General features: G+C 44.8%; 1 protein-coding gene and 1 long non-coding RNA gene across 8 annotated transcripts; one reads left to right on the top strand and one right to left on the bottom strand.

The window, feature by feature from the left end:
• Positions 1–2,214: 2,214 nt before the first annotated feature.
• Positions 2,215–4,461, top strand: LOC135366448 (uncharacterized). Its single transcript, XR_010414168.1, has 3 exons — positions 2,215–2,541; positions 2,608–2,682; positions 2,833–4,461. It is a non-coding gene; the product is annotated as an uncharacterized LOC135366448 (long non-coding RNA).
• A 19,501-nt stretch (positions 4,462–23,962) lies between these two features.
• On the bottom strand, positions 23,963–26,289 carry LOC135366423 (uncharacterized). 7 transcript variants are annotated; one of them, XR_010414167.1, is made up of 6 exons: positions 25,244–26,289; positions 25,122–25,182; positions 24,973–25,068; positions 24,848–24,888; positions 24,393–24,698; positions 23,963–24,076 (listed from the first exon to the last, which is right to left on the bottom strand). XR_010414167.1 is itself a non-coding variant. In XM_064599119.1 (6 exons), exons 1-6 carry the CDS (start codon positions 25,311–25,313, stop codon positions 24,149–24,151), a joined length of 528 nt encoding a protein of 175 aa, XP_064455189.1. In that variant the 5' UTR covers positions 25,314–26,289; the 3' UTR covers positions 23,963–24,148. The 7 variants fall into 7 exon arrangements, 2 of the variants coding, with proteins under 2 accessions (XP_064455189.1, XP_064455197.1); XR_010414162.1 differs by having other exon boundaries at positions 24,973–25,037; positions 25,113–25,182; positions 25,244–26,288; XM_064599119.1 differs by lacking the exon at positions 25,122–25,182 and having other exon boundaries at positions 23,963–24,247; positions 24,393–24,469; positions 24,554–24,698.
• Between the last annotated feature and the right edge of the window lie 414 nt (positions 26,290–26,703).

Here is a 26,703-nt window from a genome sequence, read left to right as displayed (position 1 = left end):
TCCCACAAAATATTTCTGTCCAAAGTTGTTTCACCACGGTGCAATTAATTTGGAAAATCGCTGCCGCGGTGACAGGCCGGAGCACTCCAACTGCAGACCACACCCACTCTACTGTGATGTTGGTGGTAGAGAGCCCCTCATTCGTTCGCAGGAAAAACCGTCTGCTACGAACATTGCGAGCTGTTTCTTGTGGACTATTCTTTATATGATTTATATCACGTTCTCTAAAAAAAAAACTAAGCATATATGCAGCCCGAGAAAGTAAGATTACGATCACAAGAGTAATATATCCGTGGCTTCTGTGCAATCTCAGAATTCACAGTAGCAGAAAGCAAGCGATGGCGCCGGTATTGTGGCGCCACCTGTTAGCCACTGAACCAACTGCGCGGTGAAAACCACTGATCTCTATGTGTAAAGCACAGGGGTTGCATCCAATGTATTGCTCCGTAGACGAAAGCGTGCTGGGCGAACGCAATGCATCCTGGACATGGTCGCACGTCACAGCAAACGTCAAGGCACACGTGACCTTAAAGATGGACCGGCGGTTAAACCGTATGTAAACAATGCGGTTGTTGTTTCTGCGCAACGTTTTGGATGTCTTCCAATCACGGTAGTTATTTTTATCCGATAATCTCGCACTAAAACGCGCAGTTTTGCACATAAGGCCTCGTATTGTTGATGACTACCAAAGATGTGATGACGACCTCGCGGTAAGACTCACTGAGCCGGTGCGATGCACTTAAACTAATTAGAAATGGGCTACCATGTGCGGAAGAACAACCGCATAGTTTACGCTGGCAAAATACGTTCATCTCTTCGCGTTATGATGACGGAAATATGTCGGTAAGCGGCAAAACGACATGTAAACAAAGTCACATGACCTCAAAATGACGTTATTTATGACGTGCGACCAGGAGAAGATGGCAGTTTTGCCACAAGCACCCGCTTGAGGGTAGTTACAACAATGGCGGGTTTGTGTCACCCCTGTGGTATAAAGGCTGGATCGCGCATAGGAGAGGGGCTTGTGGGAGAGAGGTGCGGCAACCGGCTGCCATGTTGGAGGGCCCACTGGCGCCGACTGCTCCCATAGGAAACAATGGCAAGCGATTTCATTTGGAGTATTTATTGCGCTTTAAACGCTCCTCATTGCTGATTAGCACGCATCTTTCTTAGGAATCAGTGTCCTGCCCGATCGAAAAACACGACAGAAATTTCTGTCGTGACAACAGGATTTTTTGTCGTACGACAGACACTTCTGTCGTCACTACAGAAATTTCTGTCGTCATGACAGAACTTTTGTCGTAACTACAGAACAAGTCTGTAGTTACGACAGAGGCGCCTGTCGTAACGACAAGCACTTTTGTCGTGTGACGTACACGTTTGTCGTCACGACAGACTGTTCTGTCGTTACAACAGGCGGTCTTGTTGTAACTACAAAAGAGTCTGGAGTAACGACAGGAATGGATGCTCTACAACAAGCAGCTTTGTCGTACAACAGACATATTTCCCGTCCCCGCAGATAGTCGATCTCGCTGTGGCGACAGGTTCTTGTCGTGCGATAAACAGCATGGGAAAGCGGCACCTAGTAAAAAACAAGAAAAGAAGAAAAAAAACACGAAGTGACAGCTGTTATATTGTTATTATTGCTGTTATTATATTATTATTGATGTTGTTATAAATGCTGTTCTTACTGGTAGCTTGGTGTGTCGTCACATTTGTTTGCTGGTGCACGGCTCTGGGTGCCGCGGCAACAGCTGAGTTGCCGACAATGGTTTGAGGGCACGGGCTTACTAGCATCCTCTCTCAAAAAATGACGTGCACTACATGTATGCTTGACGACAGCACAAAAAGAAAAAAAGAAAAGGACAAAAACAGCAAGTACCGGCACCAAAAACAGCGTCGCCGATACACTTGAAATCGCATTTCGTGCGCGTTACTCTGGCCATGTTGCAAGACAGTCAACCAAGAAATTTAGAGAAAAAAGACAAATATGACAAAATGTGTGAACAACACAACAAGAAATGTTCCTTTACTGAACAGTTACTTTTTAAGTACAACGAAACAAGGAAAACTTGACACGTGGTTTTCCTGAAAATAACTCGATGGACGTAAGAAATCTTCCAAAATTCGATTAGTTCTGTGCTAGGAAAGTTTGTAATAATTTAGTTTTTATTATTTTACGTCCTGGTCCTTTTTACGCCTCACGCGCACATTAATTCGTAATGGTTATTTCCTCTCCGTGTGGCTTCCGATGACGACTAACATAGCGCGCCACCTGTACGCGTAGTAGGCCTGATCCTGATTCTGTTTCTGGCAGTTTCTGAACATGACGGCGCCATTACTGTTTGTGTCGCTCGGTGCTGTTCCCTTCGTTGGCAAGTTTGCAGTTATGTTCCTGTTTATTCAATGTGAGAACGAATCGGAAAAGCACATCGTCGAGCACAATATCATTGTGAACTTCCACGCAATAGAATACTACGACTAACGAAACTTTTTCGGGGCATTTTGGAATGCGACGAGACGACACATGTTACACGACAGGTAAGGTGGTTTCGACAGATCATTTTGAATAAGTTTTCTTACTTCTTTGTCGTAAAAACATTCCAGAAACAAGGCAGGATGAATGAGCGGCGTTGAAGGAGATGTAAAGTGGATCACGAGCCACTTGCAGAAGAAAAAAAGGTAAGAACCGGCTCTTGTATTACGCCACGAAATGATTTATTCTGGTGTTCTAATGGCTGATTAGAAGTGAATACAGGTCGCAGATTTCGCTCGTCGCACGGTGTACGCCAGTATTCGCTGATCGAAATATGTCGTTTTTGCGGCTTTTAGGCAAAGCAGGGCAAACAAGCACTGCACGAAGGCATGCAGAAGAAGGCACTGTTTCTGCCCCTGGATTCCGCGAAAATCAGTGAACAAAGACAACGAGAGTTCGAAGACATGGGACGTTTGCAGACAGAAGTGGCAACGCTGGCGCATATTAATCGTATCCTGCAAAAGGCCATCGCTTCAAAAGTTAAGGTAAGTTTGGTAAGGAGAACTTTGCGTATGTATGCTAGCTGCGCCAACTTGTTTGTTTTCAAGTTTATTGATGGATGTACATGTGGTCTTTATTCAGAAGTGATTTTTATGATGCAGTTTTGATGTCTTCCTGCATGTTGCACTTACTGGTGGGGTGAATACTTTTGGGCAAATTTTGTGAATATATATATATGATTAGCATTCTTTGTCTGTCAGAGAGCATCGAGATAACTTTCAAAGCTAAGTGTACATGCACTAGAGGTACATACATGCACCATGTCACACTGTTGCTCCGCTCTAACGGGTGCTGTTGACCAGATATGACTGTCTTTTTGTGACTGCGACCTTTTTTTCTTTTTCTTTTTCGTTTTCTTACTAGCAATAAATACTGAAGCCATGAATGAGAAAGATGCTCGATTACTTGTGCCAGTGTGTTGAAGTGTCATTTCTGCTAAATTTGACAGGACAATAATTTGTCGCAACTTTTAGTAATAAATGTCAGAGGTAAGAATTACACGGTTACAAACATCTGATAGTAAAAACAAAAAGCTTGTGCAGCAGGCTCCATATCACACTTTTTAAAAGTATTGTAAATGCTTGTGAGCTTATGTTTTGGACAGTAATAATTCAGAGTGCATGTGTTCAGGGTTTCAGAAATATGAAATCGACAAAAAAAGTGTTTTTACAAGTAGTTCACCGGGGGTTAAAGCGTCATGTACTGTAACTACAAGCCCAATTATGCTTTCTATTAACTAGAAACTACTTTGACAGATTCCGAGAAGACCTGTTTGAGCACGTCTCCACTCTGTCTCTCTAGCAGCCATGACAAAAACGGTACCAGATGATTGGAATGTCCTCGCATTTTTATAATTTTGTGTACTGTCAAGGTCTAGCTTTTTTCCTAGTTTGCATGCATAGAATTGCATATGAAAGATATACGAATATGAAGCTTAACAAATGCTGTCATATTATGACACTGATATAGTCTCTTTTTTTCCTCTTTCGTACAGGCTACAAGAGGCCCCATACATACTGCTACAGTGAACAGTGCATGTATGAGTTTTGTAAGTCTACAGACAATAAATAGATGTACTCTTCTTCATACACAGGTTCTCCCTCATCTTGCTCGTTTGCATGCAATTATACATCGTCGACACTTGTTACTTGTTACTGCAGATACTGGATGTGAATAACACGACAAGATTCATACGACACAACAAAGTACACCAGACGACAGAACAACACACGACAAACATCTACGACAGAGTCGCACACGACAGGAATCTACAACAGAACGACACACGACAGACATCTACGACAAAACTGCAAACGACAGGGATCTACGACAGAACGACACACGACAGACATCTACGACAGACGACAAGGTCCCAATATACGACAGCCTTGTTGTTTGTCGTATTTTTCTGTCGTTTTTTTCGACTGGGTGATGTATTCCAAACGTGCTTCAGCCGTGTTCCTCTAGTTTTTAATGGTAATTGCCTTCTTTTTCTTCTCCGCTGCATGTATTCCGAATAGGGGGTCGTAACTGTCGTGCACAGGGCGCGTACGCATGTAGGTGAATTTGGTGAATGTCAACCTATAAAGTTAATTATTTTTACTCAGAAAGGTTTCACACTGTCTGTTATTGTAAGGTACCTCCGTTTTTATATTTTTTGTTTGTTTTCGTTTGTTGTTCGGTTTTCGTGTGGTGTTCCGCGGTTCTCGTTCGTTATTATGTGATTTGGTATTGTACGGTTCTAGTTTGACTTTTTCCATTATCGTATTATGTTCTACGAGTGTCTCTGTGCGTGTGCTACAATAAGACCTCGATCCTTATTCTGAAGGGGTTCGTTATTTTTTTGACCACAGCAACCACCAGCGCCACCAGCAATGAGGTGGTGTATAGACCCTGGCGATGAAACGCCCTATTCCTCATCTTAAAATAACGTTACTGTCACGAGTGCTTTGCAGTCGTTCAGCTGTCAGCGTATTTCATTACAGAAATTCGAAGCTCTGTGCACGAAGAGCATGCACATGCATGACTTATAACACACGCTGTAGGAGCGACTGCACATACGAGGTTAACACAGCAGTTTATTTGCTTCCACCGTACCTCACAGATTAAAAGAACAGTGGAACAAATTGGCATATTTGCGTAGGTTCTGTATCCGGTTCTTCGGCACAGCTGAGTGACTGTGAGGGGAACCTGCAAGCACAAGCGCATTGTTTATAGAAAATACATGGTCTTGAGATCTGTAGGAGCAGTCACACATACTTTCTTAGTACGCAATGGCACCAGCGAAGTGCAAACAATTCCGAGTTGTCAGATGCACGCGATACGAATAAACAGGTTTTTCTTCAAAATAAAGAGCTCACATGCGAAAAATTATCCCTCTTTCTCTGTCCGCGTAAAGTGTACTCAAAGCTGCAACAAACTGGCATGACATACCCTTTAATTTAAAAGAAATTTTAAAAAATACAGGCAGCACCACTTGAGCTAAATGCAGACGACAGGATGCGATAGGCCCACCAATATGGCGGCCGGTGACCACGCTGTGGAGCACCCAATGCGCGATCCAGCCTATTCGCGTTTTTCGCCAAATCGGCGCTGCACAGCGTAACACCCACAGCCGCACAGCGTAACACAATGTAACTCTGGACTAGCCGATCCAGGTACACACGGCCGACCCCGCGTTCTATTGCGGAGAAGTTGTTGCTTTTCGCATGGGTCGCTGACGTGCACCTGCATTTTGCTGTTGAAATCATGGATGAAGGGAACATTGCAGAGAACTACCAGCAAATTAAACCAAACTACTTTTGTTCTGTGCCGCAATGAGACTCTGCGCGCCAAGGGGACAGCCAGTTTGTCTTTCCGCGTTTTCTTCTTTCCACACATGGAATACCGCCTACTTTGACGCGTCCTCGGAAGAGATGGATTGAGAGACTCGAAATCAGCAAACCTGTTACATCAGCGATGGTTGTGTATGGCAGAGCTCTTGGAGCGGTACTGCCTACATATCTGATGAACGTTCTTATTTTTCTTTTTCTGAAGCACACTTCTGTGCAACTCACGTCAGGAAGGGAAGCAAAACCTTGTCTAGGCACAACAGAACAATTTTTTTTTTTCAAACTTTAGTAGCCATTATGTGCAGGGGATAGCGCGAAAACGTATACAAAGTCAGTTTTGTAACTGTGCATTTGAATCAGCGCGTCAAATCACTTGGGGAAAGAATTCAGAAAGAATGCGACGTTTCGTTAAGGTTTCCCAAAAACATGCGCACCAGTGACACACTGGTGTGGCAACATTACCCTACAAATTCTAAACTACATATTCCTACACGCGCTACACACTTAGAAGATCTTATCTGTAAAAGAGCATCAGTACAGATATCGTGTGCTTGCATGTCCCTGCCATTCCGGCAGCGGAGGACACTCGCTGCTTGCTATTTCGGCCTCGCAACCGGTAAACTTCAAATTCACCTTCACGAAGTGTGTTTGATCAAACACGCCGGAACTTCGCAAATAATACGCTATAACTATAGCCTTCTCTTTGGACAACTCTGTTACGCCTGCGAGAAGTATACGAGCAGCGTTTAATACACGTTCGCCTTCAACGCATCGAGAATCAACATTGCAGTTCAGAAATCTCAAAATCGAAACTAAGCGACAACCTGGTTACGTCCGCCATGTTGGAGGTTAGATGCGCCACCTACAGGTGGCGCTAAACACGAATACTATAGAGATCAGTGGTGAAAACGGTCGGGCAGGCTGCACGCTGTCGAGAAGCACGGGATTTCCGCTGTACAAGCGCAGTTAATTTCGGGCTGCACCACTCGTTCTTCCCGTGGTATCTGCGGTCCCAAAAAATCGTGGTTGTGTCGTGGACAGCCTTCAAACCCTCCACTTCGGACATCACGTAGCTGAAGAACGCATGGCATTTCCGAAGCGGTAGCAGACGCTCCGGCCTGCGCGATGTTGCTCACCTCGATCATGTGATCCCAGGTCCAATGAGTAGCGTCCTCACCACTTGCGTGGTGGCGCTCATCACGTGCCTATCGTGAAGGCGAAGGAGGGTGTTTCGCGCACGGGACGTTTGGGGAGCTATTGCAGGCGTCCCAATTTCGCTACGGTTGCACTTATTGTGGGAAAACTGTTTTCGGCTGCCTAACATTCCATACTGACCAAAAACAGAAACAAAGTTGTGGGTCTCTAGACTGCTCCTTTAAGCTGTCCGAAAAGAAGTGACTTTCCCTTCTCGCTTACTGGATATGTACCCTGGTTCTGTGCTTTCTTTACGCAGGGATAACGCGACTGTGCATGTAGCATTATGCAATAATTATCTGATAGCAGAAATGGGTATCTTTATCGCAGTTTATTAGCGTGTGTCTCGTTATTTTATTTTTTCTTTCTCTTATAGCTATGCGAACAAAAGTGCGTGTAATTTTTCGCTGCTCTTTTCTTATTTTCTCTACTTTTACGCAGAAGAAAGCCTCCTGGTAAAAGCTGAATAGTGTTCTATCAGTGGAAGTGGGGTTGTTTATTTGATTGTTTGTTTGATTTTGTTGGGTGTTCGACATGTTGACGAAGTAAACAGTGCTTAATCTTGCAGGTCTTTGAGCAGAAATGCTGGTATCTGAGCACGGAGTAGAAATTCCTATATTTCTCTGCTCCCTCGGAAAATTTGTACGTCGTTTTCCAAGCAGACCGCGTTTAGTTTACGCGAAATTGAAAAATGAACTTGTGTGATGCTCTATGATGATCCGCCGCAGGCTTAGGCCTTTTCCTCGATCACCAGTGTTTTCGCATTCGATGTCGCATGTCTAGACTTGTTCAGTAGTGTCTTTGTTGCTGCAATTTTTACCCTTCGCTAATATCTTGTTGTTGTTGTCGTCTTGTGTTAGCCGTTGAGCCAGCCCCCCACAGCTCTCGCAAAATCTGTATCAAAATGCGTGTTACTGCGCACGGAGCAATCCGTGCCTCTCTATTGGTCGGACGCCACAAGCGTGTCCGAATTGGTTGCCAGAATTTGAAAACGGCACTTCGCGCTTTCTCGCCTGCGTGCTGCGTTCTCCTTCGGCGGTTTCATTTGAAATCTGAACGGTGAGCGCCGCGTTGGCAGTGTCTTTCGTTGGGAGGCAAGTGCGTTCGCCGATCGCCGTTTTATCCGTGTATTATGGTGCCTTTGATCGTGTTGTACTGTTTACTGTGTTGTACTACCAAGAGCCAATCGGATTTCAAACTGAAGTGTTGTCGTGAATTCTGGCTCGATGAACATGTTCGAGCGCCGTCAGATCTGCATAGCGGTGACAAGAAAATACGATTCATGAAGCAGCATTTCATGTTTGACGTGTAGCAGGCAAGGACATGATGGTCAAGTGATTGTGCGCAAGTATGTGACAGTTGTTCGTTGCTGGGAATAAGCTGTGTCGATGTGCGTATATTGCAAGTTTGAACTTTGTTCCAGTGTGCTAGGAAGCGCTACGCAATGGACTCAGTGCGCTCAGTGCATGTATATATGTCAACCTGCCGATTGTGTCAGTATAAATAAATTTGTTCATTACGACACTTTTCACAGTTGTTTGGGAATCACGGAATAACTTTACGATGTGCATGAAAGCTAGTAGACTTAGAGGTGAGGGGTAGCCGGTACAGGCCAGTATGGAAAGCAGAAGTCAGCAACAGCCAGAACCGGTCGGGCTGCGAGCCGGACGGAGGACTTCTGATTGGAGGATTAAGGAAGCAATCGCTGCACTCTCATTGGTTGTGTGCCCAGTGTTGTGTGAATTTAGCTATACTATGGGCTCTATGGGGAGTTGTGGAGGGCTGGTTGAGCTTCGTAGCGATGTGCGGTGACGCTACGATTATTCCTGAGCGCTCCGTGTGTTTAATGCGTTGTCCTGTGTGCGTGCGTGCGTGCGTGTGCTTTTTTCCTGATTTGTGACAACATCAAGGCATGTCTGGACTTGTGTAGCAGTGTTGCAGTTTTACCCGCTGCTAGTATCTTGTTGGTGTCATGTTGTGCTAGCCGTCGAGTTTCGTGGCGATAAGCGGTGATTCTCCGATTATTCCTGAGTGGTTCGAATTAAGCCTTTTCCCTGCTCACTTAAGGAAATTTGTGTATCCCTGTCCTGTGCTTTCTTTACGCAAGGGCAATGCGGCTGTGCATGTGGCATTATGCAAGAATTATCGGGTGGAAGCAATTGGTGTCTTTTTCTCAGTTTATTAGCGTGCGCTAGGGTTTCTTGCAGTTACAGCTATTGGGGCACAAATGCGTGTAATTTTTCGCGGTTCTTTTCTTCTTTCACTGCTTTTACTCAGAATGTAGGTGAGGGGAACCAGTCAGCATCCAGGTAGACCAGAAGAATGCCGCTTGGCAGAGTAGAGTTCATGAGAATTGAATTTGGTTTGTTTTTTTGTTATATGTTGTTGAGTGGCAGTATTCACTTTGCTCGTTATGTTAATGGAGTATGCTGTTTGCATTTATAGGTATTTGTACATAAATGCTGGTATCTGAGTGTGGAGTAGAAATTCCTATAAAGCACGTCTCGTTGTGCATTCCTGAGCTGCTGTCTGTGTGTGCGTGCTTTTTCTTAATTTGTGACGTCATCATGGCATGTCTGAACTTGTTTAGCAGTGTTGCAATTTTACCCGCCGCTAGTACCTTGTTGTTATCTTGTGTTAGCCGCGTGGCGATGTCCGGTGACTCTGCTATTATTCCTGAGGTGTTGGCCTTTCCCCTGCTCGCTTAAAGGAATTTGTGTGCCCTTGTCCTGTGCTTTCTTTACGCAAGGGCAAAGCGGCTGTGTATGTAGCGTTATGCAAGAATTATATGATAGCAGAAATGGGTGTCGTTTTCTTAGATTATTAGGGTATGGTTCGGTTTTTGAAGTCATTGCAATGCAAGCACAAGTGCGCACAATTTTGTGTCGCCCTTTCCCTTTTTCACCAATTTTACACAGAACAAAGTCGCAATGGTACAGCTGAGAACAGGGTTTGTATGTTTTTTGTTTGTTACATGTAATTAGGAGCATGGTGTGTTGAGGAAGTCAGCTGTTGTAGGTATTTCCAGAAATGGTTGCATCTGAGCGCAGGACAGAAATTCCTAGCACGCCACCCTCAGTGTAAATTAATTATTTTGGTTGCGAGACTGCTTCACTGCATGACAAGGCTGAAATGGGAAGAGAGAAAAAATTGGAGCGCTTGATTAATAGCGATCCAAGTAACAGGGTAATTATAGTTTCCATAGAAAGTAGAATTATAAGGCTCCTAAATTATAGTTGAGCGTAGTTTTTGTGATAGTCTTTCTAAAGTGCGATGCAATAGTCATTTATATAGTAGGAATACAATCATGTTCCCGTAATGGCGTTCTGTCTAGTCCTCCGTCGAGCGTGAATGGAACTTTGCCCCCAGGCTTTCGCGCCTTTTTGCTCGCAGGTGTAGCCTCAGACAACGAATGTATCAGCATAGAAAGGGTCATGTATTACATAAGCCTGGTGATGATGTTGAATGGTCTCACTTATTATTTTAAAGAACAGTGGTAGTTTATTGGTGTTGTGATTCTAATGACCATGATGAGCCTTTGGGGTGAAAATCGCTAATATGCACGGTGCTTTTTTGTTGAAGTTTAATGTAAGAATGAATATCATTAAGAGTAGGAGAAAGGAACTAATCCTGCGATTCAATAAATAATAGGAGTCTTTGTCTTTGCCGTTGCCTTCTTCAGACAGAATGTGATGACGTCACGCAGTCTGTAGCAATGGATTGACCATTACTGGAAAATCGTGTAGCAATAGAAAAATTGTGTGGATTGTCCTGGACGGATTTATGATGAGCACTGTTTTTGAATACGAGGTAGTTTGATGTTGGTTTTCTGCTTTGTTCAAGTGTTTCTCTTCGTTTTCCCCCCTTTTTGTCTGACAAACATGCGATGACATGCCCTGACCTGTTCTGCCATGCTTTCCTTCTACATGTAGTTCTGTTTTTCGTTTTGACAAGGAACATTCCTGTCTTGACGATAGTGCTGCCCTGAATGGGAGTTGTGCTATTCTTAATTTATTTATTTATTTATTCCATAGTACGTCAAAGGCCCCAAAGGGGCATTACATGACGGAGTGAAAGCACAATACATGTATACACAAAAGGGAAAAATACAAACGTTGGTAAGAAAAAATAAGCATGTTACGGCGAAGACAGGAAAACAATAGGATGCAATTAGAATGCGGCAAGAGAAGTAACAAAAAACATCAGGTTTAGATTACAACATAAGAGCATAGCTACGCAATGGAGATAGTAAAATGGTTATCAATTGCACGTTTAAATGATATGGGATCAGTAAGTGAGACGATCTCGGACGGGAGGTCGTTCCAAAGGCGAATCGAACGGGGCAGAAATGATTCGTGTAAATAAGCGTGTCGGCAAAGAGGGCGTTGTAATTTGTGTGCGTGGTCGTGCCGACCCGAAATGTAGGTAGCGTCACTGAGTAGGTCACATCGTAAAGCAGGGGAATGAAAGATTTTGTGAAACAGCGATAAGGAAGCGATTTTCTGGCGGTGCGATAAAGTAGGGAGCTCAACGTCCCTTCCCAAGCAGCACAATGTACTGAAAGTCGAGTGCAATAGGGGTGGACGAGTAGGTGGAAGACCTTGAACAGACTCTTGAAACTAAGGAACATTGATAAGACACATACCGTCCACCCCTATTGCACTCGACTTTCAGTACATTGTGCTGCTAGGGTTTTCAACAAAGAGACACTGTTGAAAGGCGAATAATCGTTACAGATGAAGTATTGAGTCCAGAGCTTGGGAGAGAACAACCTGATAAGGGTCCCAGATTGGTGAGGCGTACTCTATCTTTGTTCTTACGAAGGTAGTACACGCCATCTTTTTTTACCATAAGATTAGAAGAACGGAGGAGCCTACGCAAGTACCCTAGGGTTCGATTGGCCTCGGAAACAACATGGGAGATGTGCGTAGACCAGGACAAATCACTCGTGAGATGTAAGCCGAGGTACTTGTACATGGTGACTCGTTCTAAAGAGGATGATCCGATAGCGTATGTAAAAAACTGAAGGATAGCGTCGACAAAAAGACAAGCCTTGCCGACTCTTGCCGACGTTAATGGGAAGCTGCCAAGTGGTACACCAAGAAGATACCAGGTTGAGATCGTGTTGGGGTACGACAGCATCAGATGGGTTCAAAATAGTCCGATAAACAACACAATCATCGGCGAAGAGTCGTATTTTGGAAGTAATACAAGGGGGAGGTCATTCACGTATATAAGAAAGAGGAGTGGCCCTATGACGGAGCCTTGTGGGATGCCAGAGGAAACTGGAAGAAGCGATGAATGCGAAGAATTGGCGATTACGTACTGGCTCCTATCTAAAAGAATTTTTTTTATCCATGCCAATACATAAGGATCAAGATTAAGGCGCGACAGCTTGGCATAGAGTTTACTATGTGGTACCTTATCAAAGGCCTTGGCCAGGTCCAGGAAAACACCATCAATATGTAGACCGAAGTCAAGACCTGACAGTATGTCATCAGATAAGCCAGCAAGCTGGGTCTCGCACGAATGACCCCTTCGAAATCCGTGCTGGTACGGAAAGAAAAAAGGAGTTAGTTTCTAAAAACGCTGTCAAATGTGAGACGTTAACATGCTCAAGGAATTTACAGGGAATACTTGTAAGCGATATCGGTCGGTAATTACACGGATTCGTCTTAACACCTGCCTTGTAAACCGGTATAACCTTGCCAATACGCCAGTCGGTGGGAATATCAGCAGTGGCTAATGACTGGGTTAAGATAAAGTATAAAATTTCAGCCGTAACATATTTAGTATTTTTCAGTATTTTGGAATTGATATCGTCATGTCCACAAGATGAGCTGAGCTTAAGATTATCGATTAACTTAACGATGCCCTTATATGATAAATCGATCCTAGTCATTATGGGAAAGCCAGGTTCAGGGATTGGGGGCACGATCTCGACAGAGATGTCAGAGAAAACAGAACCGAAATAGGTATTTAGTACAGTAGCGCAGTCTTGAGGTTGGACTTCGGTGCCGGTGGGGTTCTCAATACGGAGGGTATGGGTCTGTGCGGGGCGTAGAACTTGCCAAAATTTTCTGGGGTTATCGCGTAACATGGAGGGTAGTGTGTGCGGGTAAAACAAGTGTTTGCTTGACTTGAAATGGTTCCGTAATTCAGACTCCGCCAGATAGTAGCTACTCCACGAGTGTTCATTATTCGATGTCATAGCTTTCCTGTACAACATCTTTTTCTTGTTCCGAAGACGACTTGAAGAATCGTTGAACCAAGGAACAGAATGAGTCTCCCTAACTGACAGTCTCGGAACGTGCGTACCCTCTAGTTCAGCTAGCTTATTTTTGAAAAGACACCAATTATCTTCAACAGTTCTAGACTGAAATGAACAAGCGAACTCTTCACAGAACACGGGCAGTTCTGCGTTTATCGCGTCATAATTTCCTTTCTTGTAGTTTTTAATAATTTTCCGACGGGAACTGGGACGCACAACGTTCATAGGAAGCGTAAGGCGAATGAAACTGTGGTCACTCGGACCATGAAAAACCGATAAAGAAGGCCTAGCACTGCGTAATGTGGTTAGAACAAGATCGAGTATGTTCGAGGAATTACCTGAAACCCGGGTAGGTTCTGTGACCAATTGCTCAAGGTGGAATGTGCAGCACAAATCAGCAAATTTACGCTCTTCTGGGGAGCAATGTGATTGTACCCCTTCATCCCATGCGATGTTAGGAAAATTAAAGTCACCGAAAATGAGCAGGTCATGGGATGGATAATTGGAAACAATGTGGTTAAGTGTTATATGGAAATTATCCACAAAGTCGAGAAGGTCAGGGGGACGATAGCAAACACCGAAGATAACATTGCGAGATACGTGGCGTTGAGCAGCCCAGAATGCTTCAAGATTACGGGGAATACTTAATGATTGTGGGGAAAGAGTACTGCTAAAGGCTAACAGTGCACACCTCTCCGTTCAATACGGTCTCGTCGGAAAATAGTATAACTAGGAAGAATCTCATCGTCGCGGGTCATAGAACCAAGCCATGTCTCTGTCAACGCGACAATGTGGGCATTAGTATTATCTACTAAAGGTAGCAATTCGTCAACTTTATTAACAACACTACGAATATTGCCGTACAAGATGGAGATATCGGGCATATGACGTCACTGGCTAGAGGTTGTGGCAAGACGGGTTTGAGATAGGGTGACAGGGGGAACGGAAGGTGAGACAGGCGGCGGATTACCAGTAGCATTGCTGCTGGACGACCCGGGGACTACCACGGGTACCGATGCGGAGCGCAGATCGATTAGTGGCTGTCGCTCCTGGTTTTTTTCGTGCCAAGTGTAAGCTTTATCATCAACAAAAAGTTTATCATAAATCAAACGTACTCGTTTTCCCTGTGCTTTTTCTTCACGGGCGCTGGCCATTAAGTTCCTCCGAGCGAGCCGGACTCTCAGGGGAAAATCCTCACTAATAGAGTAACTAGTCGCCCTCAGCTTCCAAGAGTTCTTAAGTGTTTCAACCTTCTCTGTGTAGTTAAAAGTTTCAAAATAACGGGGTGGGTTTTCCCATGCTGCTTCTTTCCTAGTCTGTGGACACGCTCAATACTCGTGGGATTAACATTCAAACAATCGTGGAAGACCTTATTCTTCACGAATGATAGGAGGTCACCTTGTGTCTCTGCGGCTGGTGCATTTACACCAAAAAAAAACAAGTTGTTCCGCCGGGAACGAGACTCGAGGTTCTCGACTTGACTTGATAGGGAGGCAACTTTGCCTTCAAGAGATAACATTTTATCAGATGTATCCTTTACCGTTGCTCTCAGCGGTTCAAGGTTTTTCACTTCGGTTTCTATCAACTGGACCATCTTCGTCAGCTCAATTATTGCGGTTTCGTTCTGGCTCTCTCTGATAGAGTGCAAGATCTTGCGATCGGATGTCTGGTTCGCCAGGAGCGTAGCCAGAAGTTCGTCAGTGGTGGGGCCTGGGTTTGTCTCAACATCCCCCGAGAACAGCAGCAAAGCACGAAACATGTCACCACAATCGGAGATGAACATCAGTGCTGTTTGTGGGCACTGCAGAATCAGTAAGCATACGTCGTTACTTCTAAAAGAAGTATAAGGTTTTGCATAACTAACCTGCAACATGTAAACAAGAACATTGTAGCGTAGCATGTTGTTGACAGTGCCGTGCCCACAACTGAAGACAGATGGCGACAACAGGTCCTTAAATAGGGTGAGGGGCGCTACAAGCGTCGATATGGTAGCTGATGACAGCAGGTTGGGCCGATCGAGTTGGAAATCCACGAGATAACGTATGTTTATATATATAACGTGTTTTAATAATTTTGCTATTTGTTTAGTTCAGGGAGTAACCGCAAGGGGGACAGGTGCATGGCTTTATCCAGTCAAGGAACAAAGCGTCATTATTCACTATCCAGTTAACTGCCTGGCTCTCGGATGGGATGGACATGTCTTGCTGAACCATCATTTTGTTTTTTCCTGTACTCACAAGTCTCATTTAGTAAGACTTTGGGAATGAAATGCTTAATTCCTACAATCAGCTTTCATGCATGGTGTTTTGCTGCAATAGTTTCCTATGCAATCGTTATAGTAGAATAAAGGAAATAATCTTGGGATAGTGATTCAATAAATAACAGGTCCCCGGTCTAGAGCGTACGCATGCTTGAGCCACGCAGGTGCATGATGACGTCATACCGCGACTCTATTGTTTCAGGTGGACCTTGTCCAGAGGAGATAGGTTGGACATTAGTGGAAAAAAACAGTGTAGCCCTGAGACAATAGGATGACGTAACGAGCAAAGCCTGCAGAGGGCGCAAGGATTCACATCTCTCTTGGACACTGGCGGGTGTGGATACGTTACTTCTGCTCCTAGCAATTGCGTTGGCCGTTAGTGGAAGAGCGTAGCTTTGGTGGGGTTCCGTCTGCCTCTAATGGGGTGCAGATGTGTGGTTCGTCACTGGTGAATGGTGGATTTTGTGACGAGCGGATTTACAATGACGGAATGTAGTGTACTTGTCCGATGATGGTGAGTGTCTTTTCACTCTGTTCAAGTGTTTCTGTGTGTTTGCTTTCCTCTGTTACCCGGCAGTCGTGCGATTTGTCCTCGTGTAATAGCACTCCTGACATGCCCCGACATGCATGCTTTCCTCTGTTGACGCTTTGTATATTTTTCTTTTTTGACAAGGAACATTCTTGTCTTGACGATGTCGATAGTGCTGCTCTGAACGGGAATAGTGCTAGAACAATTCTTAATAATTTTGCGATTAAATTAGTTCAGAAATCAACTGCAAGAGGGACAGATGCATGATTTTTACAGGAGTAAAAAGCATTACGATTCAGTTCTGCGCCTGGCTGTCAGACGGAATGGACGTGTCGTTCTGCGCTCCTCGTGACTGATGTGCTGTGTAACTAATTCTTTTGCCAACTTTATCCCCGCTTTGTTTGCGATTTTCGTGCCCGTGCATGTCGGACGCTGGTTGCTGTTGTCCGGACATCCCCGCCATTTTCTGCCTTGGGAACGAGAGTAGCGCTGGCGTGATTCTTAATAATTTTGCGATGAAATTAGTTGAGAAAGTAACCGCTAAGGGGGCGGCTGTTGTGTAACTTTATAGAAGAGAAAAAAGCATTATGAGTCAGTTCTGTGCCTGGCTGTCGGATAGAGCAGTCGCATCGTTCTGCGCTCCTGTTGTGGTGGGCTGATTTGTTGTGTAACTAATGCTTTTGCTCGTGATAACCTTGTCCCCCTTTTTTTATGATTTTCATGCCCGTGCACGTCGGGCGCTGGTTGCTGTTGTCCGGGAATTCCCGCCATTTTCTATCTTCTTCTGCCTTGGGAATGAGAGTAGTGCTGGCGTGATTCTTAATAATTTTGTCGTGAGATTAGTTGAGAAAGTAACCACTAGGGGGTGCAGCTGCGGGACTTTATACAGGAGAAAAAGCCATTATGAGTCAGTTCTCTGCCTGGCTGTCGGATGGAGCAGTCGCATCGTTCTGCGCTCCTTGTTACCCATACTCTGTGTTGATTTGTTGAGTGCCTAGTCCTCTCATTAGCCATTGATGGAGTTAGGTGTTTGTATATTTTGTTTTGCAAGTCTCACTAAGTAAGACTTTGGAATTCCTATGATCAGTTTTCATGCATGGTGCTCTTCTGCAGTAGGTTTTCTATTTTATGCAATCATTATAGTTGTAAAAATGAAAGAATCTTGGGATGGTGATTCAATAAATAATAGGTCTCCTATATAGAGCGTATGCGCCCTTGAACCGTACAGATGCATTCTTGGGTGATGACATCATGCTGCGGCTCTATTGTTTCAGGTGTACCTTGTCCAGTTGAGCATTAGTGGAAAAAAACAGTGTAGCCCTGAGACAATAGGTCAACGTCACGAGCAAGGCAAGGAGAGGGCGGAGGAATTCCGTTCTCTCTTAGCCCCTCGCAGGTGACGCTAGGAGCGCGCAGAGACCGCTACGAGCGCATGCGTAGTGGTCGCGGAGAGGTGGCTGCGTCAGTCGGCCGCTGGCTCTCATCGGGAAAAGATGCGCGGTCGGTCGCTCCGTTGTCCCCGCTCTGCGTCACTTGATCGCTGGCTGTCGTTGGGATCGGACGCTCGGTCGCTGCAGGGAAAAAGTTGGGTGATTTGCCGATGTTTGTGCGTTTTTTTACCGCGCTCGTGTTAAGCCTTTTCTCGCATGTTCGCCGTAACGAATATTCCCTGTACGCGCATGTTTAGACTTGTTTAGCAGTGACGAAGTCTTTTGTTCGCGTTGTCGCATGTTTAGCGTTGTGTGACTAGTATTTTTGTGGTTCTTGTCTTGTGTTAGCCGTTGAAATCTGTAGGTGATGACGCTGTGGCTAGGCCTAGTCGATTGCCTTAAGCCTTTTCCCCGATGTGTAGTGTTTTCTCCGTGCTGTTTAGCAGTAGCGGTTAGGCCTTTTCCCCGCGCTCTGGCATGCTTAGACTTGTTGAACAGTGTTGCCATTTTTACCTGATGCTAGTATCTTGTTGTTCTGTCTCTCTCTCTCTCTTACACGCATATCCACATGATGGAGGTGCCATCTCGCCTGGTATCTGATGCTTGCAACCTGCCCCTGCAACAGTCCTGCCCCAGCCGCCCGCACCGGAGTGCGTTTTTCAAGATGGCGTCGTTAATTTTTAAATAAATTGTTTCTCTCTGTCTGCTCCCTTTCTGTTATTTTTTTTCTACAACCCGAGTTTTACACAGAAAATCCATGACAGGTACTGCATTGAGTCAGATTATGCACTATTTTAAAATTTTAAAATAATTTTAAAGTAAAAAGTGCAATACTTGCCGTGGATTTTCTGTGCAATACTTGGGTTGTATAATTACTACTATCAACGGGGCAGAAGTCGACGAATGGAAACGGAACGTAAAGAAGAAACAGATACTCAAATACTACAGTAAACACAAAGAAAAACCAGAATTTTGTCCTGAATACACAGGAGACAGAGAAAGCGCTCTGCTTTCCCAGGCACGAACCGGCTGTCTCTTAATACTCGGAGGTAGGAACTATTTGGCCAGGTAGACCCTACCTGCCAACTATGCGGCTAAGCACTAGAGACCCTGAACCACATCCTGACTGAATGCGACGCATTGCCAACACGTGAACTGAACAAAACAGCGGAAGGCGACAAAAACATCATCGACAGACTGTATTGGAAACTAGAATCCGAAAACGAAATAACGGAAGAATCTACAGAATGACTGCGGCGTACGCAGCGCCATCTAGTAAAGTGGGAAAAGCTCAAGAAGAAGGAAATTGCTGAAAACTCCGGGTGATACTACCTGAACTGAGTGCCAAACATAAGTGTCGTGTTATGCTTTTTTTTTATTTATTTTTACACTGCACCTATGATTCCACTTAGGAGTCTGCCCTGCATCAAAAGCATTTAGGTGCTCACTACTCTACTCTACTCTACTCTATTGCTCCTCTGCTGAACATTGAACTGTCCTTGCTCGCATGGCCGCGCACATGAAATCAACAATCAGCTGTTATCGTTTTCTGGAGTGTAAACCAAACTGTTTACAGCTTAAGGTACAGGTACCTAATGCCAGTGGGAAAGCCTCGGCAGTCTTCCTGTGGATTCGTGGGTGCATAAACGAAGATAGGCATAGCTTTCGGGATGGCTGTGTGTGCGAGTTATCTTTCTTCGTCTGTGCATGTGTGTGTGTGTGCGCGCTCTTGTCTAGGAAGCTTGCACTCTGCCCTGACACATATACAATAATATAAATGTTATACTACTGTGCGCAAGTGACGTAAGCTGTAGGTTCGGGGGTCTGGTCATGATACAGTGAGCAATAATGCGACGGACCTGATGGAAAGCATTGCTGCACGTTAGCTCGGTTTCTGAGTGTTTGTGCGCTGAACTGAACTTGCATTTTCGTAAAACAACTTCAATATATTCCAGCTGTAGCGAAATAGTTTTCTTGATTTTGTCGCATATTTCCCCTTACAAAAATGGCTGTTGACCTCATGTTTCCATTCTACAGAACTTAGTCAACAGAGAGCACTGACATTCAGTAGACTTTCTATTAGCCTTGTCTTTACCTCGCATATTGATTTTATGTTGACTTATGGAACTTTAAGTCTTGTTGACAATTATTCACAGGAAGGTAACAGGTCTTTCTGTAGACTCTCCATGTACTTTACACAAATTTCGTGTGACCTTCATGTGTAAGTCTTGTTATATGTGATCTCAATTTCTCTGTTGACTTTGTTGTGACTCAGCTGTCAATGAGTCGGCGTCACCCACGAAACTACCTTCGTTCTTTTTTAAAAGGCTCGACGACCGTTACGTGAGGCACTCGGTATATTCTTCTTAATCGAGGAAGATACGAGTGTGGTTCCATAAGTTTCCGGCCCGACCAACTTTTAATAGTCATAGAGACGAAACAAGTGTATCACTTTTCGACATAGTCACCCTTAACTTCGATGCACTTTTGACACCTTTCAACCAGCATTCTTATACCCTTGAAAAAATAGTCCAAAGTTTTGTCCGCAAAATGCTGGAAAACTGCCTCTTGCACCTCACTATCGTTTTGAAATCTCCGTCTTCTGAGATCCCTCTTCAAGTTTGAGAACAGGAAGTAGTCACTCGGTGCCAAGTCTGGACTGTAGGGTGGGTGGTGGATTTCTTCGAAGCCGCACTCCTTCAGTGCAGCCTTGGCAACAGAAGCCGTGTGGACAGGGGCATTGTCCTGGAGCAACCGGACGCCTCGACTCAACCTGCCGCGCCTGTTTTCCTTGTTGGCGTCTCGCAGTCGGTGCAGGAGTGAAGCATAATAAGTCGCATTCACTGTGGTGTTCCTCTCTTTGAAGTCGATGAGGAGGATCCCGTGACAATCCCAAAATATTGTTGCCATGAACTTCTTTGTGGATTGTGTGACCTTGGCATTTCTTGGGGGTGCTTCTCCTGGTTTGCGCCATTCCATCGACTCCTTTTTCGAAAGGGGATCATAGTAGAGCACCATACTCTCATCCCCTGTGACAATTGACTTCAGTATTTCTTCTTCGTTCTCTTGACAGAGCTCCAAAAACTCTTTGGTACAGACGACGCGCTGTTGCTTTTGAACTGACGAGAAAAGTCGTGGCACCCATCTCGCACTGACCTTTTTCATGTGAAGGCCCTCGCCGATGATGCGAAAAACGGTTGTTTTAGAAAGCCCCAGCCTTTCTAAGATTTCCTTCACCTTCAGACGCCTGTCGCTCAGCACTTCCTCCTCGACAAGAGACAAATTTTCTTGTGTCACCACTTCCACTGGACGACCATCGCATGGATCATCTTCAATGGACTCTCGCCCCAGTCGAAACTGCGTAGCCCAGTCTTTTACCGTTGTGTACGACGGAGAGGCTTCCCTTTACACGTTGTCCAGTCGCGCTTTAATTTCTTTAGGCGAAAGTCCCTTTTTTGCCAAGAATTTTATCACAGCGCGGTACCCGATTTTTTCCATTTTAACTGAAGAGTGCACCCTGGCTGTTTGAAATGCCGCTTTCCAACCGACAAGAGCATGGAGAGGGTTGAGGGTGGTGCTCCGGCCCTCCAACAGATTGCGCCACGCGTCCTTAATCGCATTTTCAAATTCGCGCGCATTTTCTACCTCGGGCCGGAAACTTATGGAACCACCCTCGTACATGATTTACTGAAGCCCGATTAACACCATCCCCGTATGATGTGAAGACTTTTTGTGAACTTTCTCTGACTTGAGCGAAGTTGAACTTCTCCGTCGTATTGTTTACTCAATCGCAACACGCATAAAATACACGAAATGAAGTACTGCAAAACTATATACTATGTATCTATTTTATTCCGAAAATGCATACCTTGAAAGTGGTATCCAGTGTCGACACAATCATACAAAACATCCCACGCACACAGTAGCGAAGTATTCCACACGTACACATGCTTTATGCCACACAGTGTCGCGTCGCACAGTAGACAGTCAATGACCGGTTGCGGACTGAGTTCTTCTGGCGACCCACGATAACGGTGGACTTCAAAATTCACTGAATTTCGGCGAAAGCGACGTCTCTGAAGCGCTGGAGAGAAATGTGTCTGAATAGGGCGTTCAATCGCAAATTAGTAATGTTCAAACGCAAGTGAGTATAACCGAGTAAAAATGGTCATGGCAACAACAAATTTGGTTCACAATCAACACTGGCCACGAACTGATATTTGTACACTTACCTGACGGGACGCAACATTGCAGCTGCCGCTCGAAACATACAAAACCCTACAGCACAACAGTCATGGTATGAATACAAGTGAACCTTGATCACCCAGCAAACCAAAATCCATACCTGCAAATGAACCCCGAACCACGCATTGGGCGATGCGTTCGTTCCCGGTAGGAATGCCAATCCCCGAAAAAACTCCGAAAAACGCACAACTTGGCCACCCGAGTAACGTCCCCGCAAGCTACCCGGGGATCGCCCGAGCGATCAAGCTGGGATGATACTGCGTGCGTCTTTTGAGGTATTGCAGTGAAGCATGCATGCGGCCCAGAGCTCGCGGTAGCTCCTCCTCCCGCTACCCGCCCACTGCCGTGGCTCAGAATGGCGAAGAGCACTGAAACTACTGCTTTGGAATTTCAGTAAAATATATTTATTTCCTAAGCACACATGGCCTTGTACACAACACGTACTACAAACAAGAGTACATAAACACCCCACTGTTGGAAAAACCTCTGAAACTCAGTGGAGGTGCAAGGTTCCACCTATTCTTGCTTCACAAACACATTCACAAACTTCTCTCATCTCTCTCAGAAGAGAAAATAGAAAAAGGGTGGGTTGAACAGTAAACTGAGAAATGTTTGTATACAGGGTGTCCCAGCTAATGTGAACCACGGTATTAAAACAGGCGAAGCGTTCTACGCGAACAGCAGCTGATGAGCCTTGTTAATCTGCCTACCCGTTTTCCCCCAATGCTGCTAATAAATAACTTAGGGAGAACAAAGCAAAGTTTTTCACTTCTTATATAGGGTCTATGTGTCAACCAGAAGGTATAGACTGGGTTGAGAAACACCTACCCCTGTGTCTCAGTCAAAGTACACTTTTTTTTCTTTTTTCAAGAAAAATGCACCGCGTTACTACTTGGAAATCCACAGAAAAGGTGACATTTTTTCACATAAGCGTGGACGCTATTTTATCGAAAGGCACAAAGCTCGTGACAGATTGTCACTTCTGGTGTTATTTCGTATTGTGGTAATTTCGCGACCTTTTTGCTACGAACATCGTCTACGTAAGGCATTATTAAGCAATCACTCACAGCTATTTAATTTGTCTCAAGGAAAAGATACATGTGACCAAAACATACTACTTTTCGAAACATTCAACAACTGTTCTTGATATACAACACTTATAGCCTTTTCTTGTTACATTCCTCGTTCCATCATATGTGGCTAACACATACTGTACATGACAAAAGTCTTCGATTTTTACCTCGCATAATAGAGTTTTAAGGAACAACGTTTTAAGTCAGATCACAAGGAAATATTGTATACAGTACTTCAATTAGATAAACGATGCTCCAGAAAATATCACAGTATAACTCCCCTCTGCACTTTTGGCAAGCAGAAGCTTCGAGCGGGCTACATTCTAGCCGTTTGAGCATGCATGAGAACTTGACAAGACAGTTTGAAGGCTGCAAATGGATGATTTGAGTGTTATGAGCACTTTAGTAAGCAGAGTAAAGTACATACGAATGACAATCTTGCCCCAGATTGAGGGCGCTTAAGTTCTTTTTTTCCCTTTACCACCCTTGTAGCTGAAGTTCTGTGCCACATCATCTGACATAAGTTCACACAAAATCAGTCTAGTGATGTCTCTTTCGTCACTGCCCCCTCATCTCAGAAGAACGTGCTCGCGCATCATTAAGAAAAGCCATGAGATACTCAACTGACGAAAACAGAACTTTACGCACAACCTTATCCAAAATACATGTAGACAATGCGCGTGGATTGTGCAGAACGTACCAATTATAGCCTTTGTGATGGTAAAGAGAGACATCGAATCGCAGAAGCTCTTGACGATATTAGAATGGCTCCCTGAAGATGTCCTTTTCTGCAGCCTTTCCGTTGGTGCCGTTGTTAACTTGGCCGATATGAGGTCAAGCCGCACGGTGTGGTGCTCCTGAATAAGCTTCATGGTATGCACAATTCTGAGCACTTGAGCTGTAAAGGTTAAAGTAAATTACGTTAATTGCTTTGCGCCCTTTCGCTGGAAGCAAAGAGGCAAAGTGGAGGTATTTACTTCCGATGTGGGGAGATCTCCTGAGACAGCCCTCGAGAAGCACCTATTAACACCATAAGACCTAGAAGAAGAAACAACGTACAAAAGTTGCAATCTGCCACAAAATCAAGGAAAACGTTGAAAGCTACATACCTGTGACTTGTGTACTTAGATAACTATGTTAAATAAAATATTCTGATCACCTGTGACCGATGTGCAAAGCATCTGCTCCGCTGCAAGATGTTGGCATCTAAACAGGAGATGACATTTTTTACGTCAAAGCACATGATTGTCTCATGAGTATAGAGTGTTAAAAATGTGTTTACAGATTTGGAAATATGTGCAACATGAATGGAATGAAAAAGAAGAAAAATGGAGATGTAGGCACTCGATAAGAGCACCAGCTACTCACGCACAATATCTGGGAGAAAGAAAAGGAAATAAATTAATGACAGAGGGAGTCGTATGCTTGGTATAGTACGCGATCTTTTTTTTTCTTTTTTATGATGCTGACTACGGAATTATGATCTGCAATGCACTTCTAACATACAGGAAAATGTTCCTACCATGTGCAGGATATACACTGCAGCAGTACGGGGGAGGGGCCACTCATCTGGTTGATTTCTGCTTGGGATACGCACAGCTGAAACAGTTTGCTTTGCAGTTAGTTCACCATACAACAGTCAACGCATCACAATATCGTTTGGGAGAACCTTTATTGGCATACAATACTGTGAAGTTTGTGCGTCTGGTTGCCTTATTCGCTGGGACTGAGACAGCTGGGCTGACTGCCCCACTGGCTGAAGTAGACGCTCATTCATTTCCCTCGTCTGCCATTGCATCGTTGTATACTTGGCGGACTGTGTGGGACTCTGTGTGACAATGTCGTAAGCGATATGAAGCGCATAAAGTGTCAAGGTCATCCAGCGGCTCTGAAATTTAGGTTGGATTGGTTTGCCAACCATGCTGAAAGCATGTTCAAAAGCGTTTTGTATGACTGGAAATACATAATTCTGCGTACCCCGATGGGAAATTCAGGGTCCGGATGCCCAGCTTCATTCACTGCATGATGAATGTCTTAATTTTACCAGCGTTAAAGTACAACACGTTCAATGCAAGGCCATGAAACACTGGAATGAATCATACGGTGAGAATAAGGTTGCCAAGTAGGTGGAGGCGGCACATCTTGGATTGGTCTGCGATTTTTGACGCTGCAGCAGAGACAGCGTGACAGCATTTCTCCTATTTTCAACAAAGAGTGATCATGTTCTGTAACAATGACTCACTTGACATACAAGGGAGGTCTTTCAGTTCGGGAGAACAGTCATGCTGCAGAAGTTGGCGTGACAGAATTTTCTACAAACAAAAATATACTGACTCTGCGCTTCCTAAATTGTGGTAATATAGATTAATTTACCTTGAACGTCGCTCAAGTCCATGTATGTTAGTGGAGAGTGTCCTTCAGAATTGCACCTCTGACTGAACATCTGTACAAGCGTCCATGCACTTTAGTCATCGACACTTTGCCATCGGTAAAGCCTGTTCCGTACAAGCGTTGCTCAAATGAGCCATATGTGACCCTAGCTGGTGTAACACATGTACTTCTCCTTCTATACCTTCATCGGAAGTGTCTTCATAAATGTCCGTGACATGCGAACCACTTGTTTGAGAATTGCGGATTAGAAACGCGCCGTGTTCCAAGAGCATTGGACCGCTGTTACTCGTATTAACGTGCCTGACTGAGGGTACCGGCTACCCTCGATGCCGTCACATTGTTAGTTTCGGCGCTGTACCTTACGTAACGTATTGCTTGCAGGCTTTTACTCACGGGGACACTGACATTTCGTCGAGATGTGCGTGATGGCATCCACATTTTTTTGGCACCTTAGCGTGCAGTCTGGTTCCAGAGTGGTGTCTTTTCTCCCAGCTACACTCACAAGCAGTCAAACAAATGAACACAATTCAACTCGCTCACACAACTCACAAGACAACGCACAACTCGCTCACAATTGTAACATCACACCACAACACCTCCATCCTGCAACCCGGACGAGCTTGCTAACGGTTTGAACGTTTGAATATCGCTCCCACTGGCCGCCTAGAAGCCGCGCAAGTCGCGTATCTTATTAAAACCACAAAATACTGGATGTGCCATGCGTAAATATGAAGAATGAAATTGATAAATTTTACATCGTGTTCGGTAACGACCATATTAAGGATCACGTAGTAACGTTACGAAATGCAGCCGCAGTTGCGTACCGTGCAAGCGCAACTGGAGGCGCGAAGGGTTCGCGGCGTCTGCATTCTCGCAGGCAGCTCTCACAGGGATGAATATGGGACGATTTCCTATTGCTCGCTCCCGGAGATCTGGGGGACGACGCATGGATCAACTCATCCCGATGAGGCCGTGAGATGAAAACGGGATGATCTTTGAATCATGTGTGTTTGCTGGGACACTTCTGTCACACAGCTTACCCCTTACGACGCAAAATGATGTCATCCTTTGTTCTTTCGCGGCCTGCAAAAACGAGAATGAAATTAGCAGAACCAACACCGGCCACGAACTGGTACTTGTACACTTACCTGAGGGGACGCAAGACCGCAGCCGCAGCTCGAAACGAACAACGAAAACCTACAGCACAACAGTCATCGTATGAATATAAGTGAAGCTTGATGACACACTTCTATCACACAGCTTACCTCTTACGACGCAAAATCATATCCTCCTTTGTTCTGTAATTGACGAGCGTACGCTGAGAGCCTGAGACAGTTGAAACATGTTGCAACCGTTCCAACGACATTCCGATGATGCTAATGGCGATGACTCCTTCGTGATGAGGCGAGGGCGAGGCACGGAGGCGCAGAATCAAAATGTGC

The sequence above is a fragment of the Ornithodoros turicata genome, chromosome 1, assembly GCF_037126465.1.
Source record: "Ornithodoros turicata isolate Travis chromosome 1, ASM3712646v1, whole genome shotgun sequence".
In the NCBI taxonomy this organism is placed as follows: Eukaryota; Metazoa; Arthropoda; class Arachnida; order Ixodida; family Argasidae; genus Ornithodoros; species Ornithodoros turicata.
The sequence above is the reverse complement of the archived record's forward strand: the minus strand, read 5'-3'. Positions and strand labels throughout refer to the sequence as shown.

Bases quoted from the DNA above. Each gene is read 5' to 3' on its own strand.
- LOC135366423 (XM_064599119.1), bottom strand. From the start codon at position 25,313: ATGTTCAGTCAGAGGTGCAATTCTGAAGGACACTCTCCACTAACATAC. The intron at 25,069-25,243 runs GTAAATTAATCT...TGTTGAAAATAG, and splicing joins GGACTTGAGCGACGTTCAAG to GAGAAATGCTGTCACGCTGT. The intron at 24,470-24,553 runs GTATGCCAATAA...AAACTGTTTCAG, and splicing joins CGCACAAACTTCACAGTATT to CTGTGCGTATCCCAAGCAGA.